At 42.2% G+C, this 8490-nt stretch overlaps 1 protein-coding gene across 3 annotated transcripts in view; it reads right to left on the reverse strand.

Moving 5' to 3' along the window:
* Nucleotides 1-211: 211 nt before the first annotated feature.
* The window catches only part of MFHAS1 (multifunctional ROCO family signaling regulator 1), a 105301-nt gene continuing 97022 nt past the window's right edge, over nt 212-8490 (reverse strand). For 2 of the 3 annotated variants that reach the window (XM_004382797.3, XM_023737238.1), the window contains one exon: nt 212-2807. In XM_004382797.3, coding sequence (XP_004382854.1) covers nt 2774-2807 — 34 coding nt within the window. In that variant the 3' untranslated portion in view covers nt 212-2773. The remainder of the gene's footprint in view (nt 2808-8490) is intronic. The other variant, XR_002825051.1, reaches the window with a different exon arrangement.

Genomic DNA, 8490 nt, shown 5'->3' on the forward strand with positions numbered 1-8490 from the left:
AAATATAATTGCTTAAGCATTTCTTTATATTTTTATTGAATTTTTAAAAATTTCTGCCCAGTCAACAACACTTAAATGGGAAACCACAATTACAATTCACAAACTGTGGCACAAAGAATCACACACACCTCCTCAGGAATTACACAAACCCTTTCCTTTTTATTCATTCAAAAGAGAGTCCAATGCACAAGTGTCAAATATGAGCACTGTCTTTTTTTTTTTTTTCTTAGAAGGGGGAGAAACATTTATTCTGGCAGCGCTTTTACAATTCCAGGAAGTGGTCTGATACCACAAGTTGCATGAACAGAAACCATAACAAACTTGGAGGGCATTTGTTGGAAAGGCAAGGGACAACCGGGTTGGAAAAAATTCCTCTTGTGCTTAGTGAATTGCCTGGCAGCCTTGGCTGGCTGCTGAGTCTTCCGGGTGTTGAAAGACACAACTGAATTTCCTGCATAGACAGTGAACATTCCTGCAGAGCGGAGTGCTTTCGGTATATCCAACCCTCCCCCACCCAGAAGCAAAGTTCTCAAACTTTTTCTGGAGCATCTTTTGGCCACATGACCCTCTATCATGCTGACCTTTCGCCAAAGCACATGTGACACCAAGGTTTCTTACATTGCTTCTCCAGGGCTCAGATGATGGCATAAGACATCACTTGTCAACAAACAGAAAATATTGAGAATGTGGGCATTTCTCTTCACGCCAATATCCAACACTTTACAGGGTATGTCACCCAAGGGAGTATTTATTTTTTTCATTCACTGTGGTCCCCTGGGGAGCTAGCCCTAAGTCACACATGTAACAGCCTTTTCAAAAGACTTGTCAAAGTTGGTTAATGTGACAGTTTAGGAACTGGCTCATGTCAATTAAAAAAAAACTTTTTATGCCCAACAATTCAATGGTTCATAAAGCAATTAAATGTTACCATTCAGTTTACACTTCCACACACACATACAAAGAGAACTGTGACAAAAAAAAAAAAAAGAAAGAAAGAACCAGATTCATCTCTTGACTGCATTCTAAAAGAAAATGAAATCTCAAACTTGAGGCACCACGTTCAAGTATTAAAAAATGCAAAAATTGTCTGATTCCACGTGATTCTATGATCATAAGAAATCATATTCTCAGTTTACTTGGAGGCTATGGAGTCAGTAAGTTCACTCCTGGGGCACAAAATAGCCTACAAAAAACGATTTGTGATATTTTGCAGCACGGCCACGTGTGTGTTATTTCTTTTAAAAATGTGTTGAGACTTTGTATACTGTGGCATTCAAAGAGTCAATACTTTATAAAGGAAGTAAGAGATTAACACCAGCTGACTCACTTTTCTGGTTTTACATTACTGAGAAACAGTTTTACACATTTTCCAATCAACACACAGAGGAGGCAGATATAAACAGTCCTTTACACTCTTAAAAAGACTGTGTTACTATCGCAGCATATGCTGTTTGGCCCCAATTAGCAGTAGGATAGAGAGCAATTTATTTGGTTTGCTTTTAAAGTTTTACTGCATGAACACCTTAAAACAAGGGTTTTGCTAGATCCTGGCAACAGACCATCCAATCAGAGGCTCTGTGTTTATAAATAACCAATGTAGGATTCTGCTCTCCAATTAGAAAACTCCCGATCTTAATGTCTGATCCCCAGATGTGGAAGACTTTAAAAGTGTTCTGCTAAATTTCACAGGCTCTGTTCTAAGGAAGAAAAGGTACTTATTAGCAGAGCTCTTTGCACTCATTACTCAGAACAACTAACTCCTGATTATTTTAAGCTCTGGAACAACAGGTTTTCCATGGGATCTCTGTCCCCTCTGCACCCTTCTCCGGAGAATTCTAACAACAGGCCTCTGCTACTGAATGGAGGCTCCAGACCATCACGTACCACTCGGTGACAACCCACAGCTGTACACAAAACCTGAGCAAGGAACAGCTCTGCCAGGCCTAAGTGATACGTGGGGAAAGGAGAGGAAAAATCCGACCACCCTGCCCAGGGATTTAGAGGCAGGGACCTGTAATTCAAAGAAGCAGAGGGGATATCACCTAAAATGCTCACTGAAGGTTCTTGCTGACAGATTTTTGGCAATCTCTATGAACCAACACTTAGCCATGGATTCATGGGCTGTACTTTTTTTTTTTTTTTTTTGAGAAAAAGGCATAAAGAAATAAAAACAAAAAACTTATGCTAAAATAAGAAATCAGCCCCATCTTGGCACAGTTCTCATGCGGAATATTGCACCCAGTGTTAACTAATGCTAGAAGCTTCAAACTGTATAAATTTAAATGTATTTGCATATTATAAAAATAAAGATAAACATATACATATTTTACACTAGCTACGAAACAGCAATGAACGTCGGTCGATCCTTCTTTCACATTTAACAGAACTGAAATCTGAATGCTCGAAATGCTGCTGCCTGTACTACAACCATGGCTTATATGTGCGTGGAAAACAAAATCCCTGAGAAGCCATTCGACTTTTTTTTTTTTTTTTTCTTTTCTTCAAGTAACGCTCTCCTTGGAGGATCACAGTTCTGAGGTTCGGGTTGTAAAACATTTGCTCCATTTTCTCTCCCATCCTCACCCTTCCCCGCCCCCTCCCCACTTCTTCAACAAGCCAGGGCTTTGCTCTCTCCTCTGAAAGCACCCTGAACACTTATTTGCTCAAGGTCACAGACACGCCTGGGGACGTGGAGGGCTGGCCAGGCACACAAGATGGTCCAGGTGAGTTCTGGTATTCTCTTCTCTCCACGGAAATTCCACAGCCACAAGAGTCACTGGTTTCTGTGCTTTTCACCAACGTTCTTCCTATATGGTAGATGAGAAGAAAGGAAAGAAATGACAAAAGTAACAGAGGAAGATATTCTCAATTACAAAAAAAGGAAGCAATAATACAAATCTATTTATTTTTGCACAGATTTTCATTTCTTCTCTAGAATTCCTCGTGAAAAGGCAGATGTCAGGCTTCTGATGTCCCCCCAAAAGAGTCTACTCAGTAGAAAACTGAGCAAACATTTCTGTTTGTGATGTTGAACTCAGTTCAGACGTAGAGGGAATTACACTAATTGGCTATGCCACTTAGTCCACCGTATTTCACAGTTTAACTAGATTTCTAATTAAGAACCCAAAACTCTAAACACAGAACTACTCCTTTCAATAATCCCACGTAGACACATACCAAATAACCCTCTCAGAGTAGGAATATATACTAAAAAGGGAGAATGGATGTTTATCTGGACTAAAATGTTGTTGCTGTTAGGTGCAGTCAAGTCAATTCCGACTCATAGTGACGCTATCTATGTACAACAAATGAAATGCTGCCTGATTTGGCGCCATCTTCACAATCGTTGCTATGTTTGAGCCTACTGTTATATTCACTGTGTCAATCCATCTCATTGAGGGTCTTCCTCTTTTTTGCTGACCTTCTATTTTACCAAGCATGACTTCCTTCTCCAGGGACTGGTCCCTCCTGATAACATGTTCAAAGTATGTGAAACAAAGTCTCGCCATCCTCCCTTCTAAGGAGCCTTCTGGCTGTATTTCTTCCAGGACAGATTTGTTTGTTCTTTTGGTAGCCCATGGTACATTCAATATTCTTTTCCAACACCATAATTCAAAGGCATCAATTCTTCTTTGGTCTTCCTTAATTACTGTCCAGCTTTCACATGCGTAAGAGGAGATTGAAAATACCATGGCTTGGGTCTGGAGCACTTTAATCCTCAAAGTGACATCTTTGCATTTGAACACTTTAAAGAGATCTTTTGCAAATTTGCCCAATGCAATGTGTCGTTTGACTTCCTGACTGCTACTTCTATGGATGTTGACTATGGATCCAAGTAAAATGAAATCCTTGACAACTTCTGTGTTTTCTCCATTTATCACAATGTTACTTATTGGTCCAGTTGTGAGGATTTTTGTTTTATGTTGAGGTGTAATCCATAGTGGAGGCTGTAGTCTTTGATCTTCATTAGTAAGTGCTTCAAGTCCTCTTCACTTTTAGCAAGCAAGATTGTGTCATCTGCATATCACAGGTTGTTAATGAGTCTTCTTCCAATCCTGATGCCATGTTCTTCTTCATACAGTCCAGCATCTCAGATTACTTCCTCAGTATACAGTTTGAATAAGTATGGTGAAAAGATACAACCCTGATGCACACCCTTCCTGATTTTAAACCACGCAGCATCCCTTGTTCGTTTGAACAACTGCCTCTTTGTCTATACACAAGATCCTCATGAGCACAATTAAGTGTTCTGGAATTCCCATTCTTCGCAATGTTATCCACGATCTGCTATGATTCACAAAGTCAAATGCCTTTGTGTAGTCAAAGGAGCCCTGGTGGCACAATGGTTAAGTGTTCAGCTGCTAACTGGAAGGTCAGTGGTTTGAACCTACCAGCCACTCTGCAGGAGAAAGATATGACAGTTGGCTTCCATAAAGGTTACAGCCTTGGAAACCCTATGGAGCAGTTCTACTCTGTCTTATAGGGTTGCTATAAGTTGGAATCTACTCGACGGCAATGAGTTTTATCTGGACTAAAATAAAGGCAATGATTTCACTTAACGTTTTATAAACAGGGTCGTCAAACTAAAATCTAGAGGTGGGGGAATATAAAATAAAGAAAGAGCTGCATCCTTAGCTACTTAAATCAAGTGCATTCAACATTCCATGGCAGACAAAATGGTTAGAGGACAAAGTGTGAAAGGTCCCCATCCCTTATTTCAGCTTTCCTACAATAACATGCGACATGATGTTTTAAAAGTGCTTTCAACAACATTTAATAAAGCATACAAAGACAATGAAAGGAAAGGAAAAAGGGATTATGAGCGGCCTTCCCCACCCCATCTCTCTTAAGGTGGCTTGATTTCATGGTAACTGATAACTCAGCAAGAATTAGCCTTGGGTTCGTTCGCACATAATAGTAATAACCACCTCACCAAAATGAAGCACCTTCTGTTTACTAAGTCCGTACTGCATGCCAGGAGCTGTGCCATTCATTGTAGTGCCTTACTTGATTAATCCTCAACTTAAACCAATCCCAGCAGCTAAGCCCCCTCTGACTGTGCATTTTACAAAGAAGGAAGTGAAGGTCCCAAGAGGTTAATAACTTCTGAAATAGCATGTACCAATGAGTGCCAGAACCAGGGCTTTAACAGAGGTTATCTAACTCCCAAGCGGGCCTGATGGCTATCACAGACTTGGACTATCTTGGGTTCTAGGGATAGTTTCACATTTCTATGGCACTCAGCCATGAGGACTTTTTGAAGACCTATTAATACAGGGGACAGAAAGTTTTGAAAATGGCCTCAAATTCGAGTTATAATAATAATAAATCTAACTGTAAAGAGGATGGCAGTGTAAAATTTCACATCTCAACCAAGCAGTTAATTCTGGTGTGCGAGTTTCCGATCAGTGTGGGAGATGTGCTATGTAAATGTTTTTCTCACTGAATCTAATGAACCTTCCCGAAACGGGAACGTCTGGCTGTCTGTTTCCCTGAGACACAGGTAGACTGAGCATAGGCCCGACCAGCACCAGAAACACAGGAATACCTCATCGAGGGCCCCTAGAGGGGATACCCTACTGTTCAAGGGAGAAAAAGGAAAACTAGTTGGTACATTTTCCCACGTAGATAGTACTTCTCATATTTGGTCTCTTACAGAAAGAAAATAGCCATCAAATCTCCAAACTGTCCCCCCTCTCCCTGCTTGTCCATCTCACTAAACTCCTCCTCATCCTTCAAGATCCACTTCAAATGCTACTTCGTGGAGCGTCTCCAGATTCTTCCTGGCAGAATTCTGTCTTCTCTCTGCCCACAGAACTCTGTTCATACAATTATCGTGGCAGGTACCATATTTTAATCGCAATTAGATACAAGTCTGTCCAGTTATTTCTTTGATTCCCCTTCTCCCCAAGGAGACTGCTGGATTCTCTAGGGCAGGGTCTGTCTCATTTGTTTCCGCATTACCTATACCTGACACGCTTCCCCAAAAAAGCCCAAAAAACCCACTGCCGTCGAGTTGACTCCTAATCACAGCAACCCTATAGGACAGAACAGAACCATCACACAGGGTTTCCAAGGTTGTCAATCTTTACGGAAGCAGACTGCCACATCTTTCTCCTGAGAAGCTGGTGTTGGGTTCGAATCGTCTAGCTTTCAGTTAGCAGCCAAGAGCTTAACCACTGTGCCACTGGGGCTCCTGACACAATGCCCAATAAAGGGCAAATATTCAACAAAGACCTGCTGAATGAATGATGAATATGATGTGATGAAAAACTCACAGGTAAATATTGGCCAAGATACTAGAGATCACAAGGAAACAAGAAGGGAAGAGCAACTGATTATAGTTAAAAGGGCTGGGAATAGTTTCACAAAGGAGTTTACACAAGACTTTGGCCAAGACCTGAAGCCCTGAAACCACACAAGTAGTTAAAAGTTGTGGTATTATACCAGAAAAATCACTTGGGTCTTGGGTTTTGACAAATAAAAATTGGTAATGCAAAATTCCTCAAAAAGAAGATGCACAAAGGTGAGGTGTCAGGAAATGATGTCAGAATGAATGCGGAACCTTTGAAACAACTGACAATGTTTGGAGAAGAAGGAGATTTGGGAAGAAATGAGAGATGTCTTCACATATTTGAAGGGACATCAGAGGAAAGACGGAGACTTATTCTGGGAGGTTCCTCAAAGACAAAGAAAAGTTATGAGGAGGTATTAGAAAAGTTTTTTTATTAAAAGCTGTTACTATAAGAACTGGGCTACCCCTATGAGTTAGTGAGGTCCCTGGGTGGTGCAAGCAGCTTGCACTACACTAACCTAAAGGCTGGCAGTTCATAAATACCCAACAGAACTGCGGAAGAGAGGCCTGGTGATCTGCTTCCATAAAGATTATAGCAAAAAAACCCTATGGAGCAGTTCTACTCTGTAACACATGGGGTAACCATGAGTTGGAATCAACTTGAAGCCAACTGGTTTGGTTTTGGTTTTTCGTTTTTATGAGTTTGTGAGTCTTGAAACGTTCAAACAGTCATTTCTTGACTGCTGAGAATTCAAAGGCAAAATGGGACAATGGACCGTTACCAGGTAGAAGAGAAGGTGCGGCAGCTCGCACGGGACTGAGAACCAGCTGGGGACACGGTATAGTTGTCCACACGGCAGAAGGCACAGTGAAGGAGTGTCACACTGTGTCAGGAGAGGGGTTTGGGTCTGACTGTGAAGGTTTCTGAGTCCTGCTGAGGATTTTGAACTTCAGCCTGTAATCGCCAGGAAGCCATTCAGGCTTTTAAATACAGAGAGATATGACTGAATCTGATGTTGAAAAATAACATTGGTCTGAAGGACAAAAAGATTAGACAGTAGGAAGGCAGTTAAGACTCACAGGAATTCTGGCAGAGACAGATGGGCCTAGAAGAAAGTGCAGGGCTGAAGAGAATGTTATATAGCCAAATTCACTCATGCCAAGACACACCAATAAGAGGGGATAACAGGTCTCCATACAAGACTACATATGGGGAAGACCAGCGAGGAAGGCGGTGAAGCTGACAGACTCCTGGCTCGAGCAGATGGGAGGAAGTTGTGTCATTGTGGGAGATGGGAAACAGACTAAGGAAGAGCTCTGGGTGAGGACGTTTTGCACGCTCTACTGGACATGCAGAGGAACTCCAGGTAGGACGCTGGAACGGAGGTCTGGAGGGAGGGAGATGTCAGCCTGGGGGCTCAGACCTGGAATCCTCCTGCTTGTAGAGTCTGTCCTTCCTGGGATGCAACAAAGAAATCATTACTCAAGGTATTTGAAAGTTTAGGCTGCAATTGAAGCCACAGCATCTGGAAGGGAAGAGCGTTCGCCATGGAGCAGCATGGAGCCTGGGGCCACAATGTGGACCTCAGGCTCAGCTGTGCAGTTCATGACCAGTGTGACTGTGGAGGAATGGGTCTTACATGTGACTTACAGGGGTGTTATCAGGCTCAAATGAGTCAGATGGTTTCTGAGTTTATCCAGGTACTGCAGGCATTTGTGACTATGATATGAAAGAAATGATACCATCCATCTCTCCTCCTTATTCCATGAAGACAGGGTTGTACATTGATGTTTACCGAATGACTGCGGGTGGCCTGACCAACAGAACTCCTTGTACTTCACCTTGACCCTCTCATGGCTGTGAAGGGAAAGGTGAGCCAGCATTCTAACCTGTCTATCCAGCATACGTGTCTACCTTCCTTGGGCAGGTACCTCAGTAAGCTAAGCAATGCCAGGTAAGTTAGAGGTGGATTTTATTCTCGGAGGAAAAAAAAAAAAATTTATCATCTTCATATGCCATCCACAGCCCTGATGGCGCAGTGGTTAAAGCACTCAACTGCTAACCAAAAGGTCGGCGTTGGAAACCACCAGCGGTTCCGTGGGAGAAAGATGTGGCAGTCTGCTTCTATAAAGATTTACAGCCTTGGAAACCCCGAGCCTTGGGGTCACCATGAGTCAGAATCGACCCGACGGCA

The sequence above is a fragment of the Trichechus manatus genome, unplaced genomic scaffold (assembly GCF_000243295.1).
Source record: "Trichechus manatus latirostris isolate Lorelei unplaced genomic scaffold, TriManLat1.0 scaffold00099, whole genome shotgun sequence".
Lineage (NCBI taxonomy): Eukaryota > Metazoa > Chordata > Mammalia > Sirenia > Trichechidae > Trichechus > Trichechus manatus.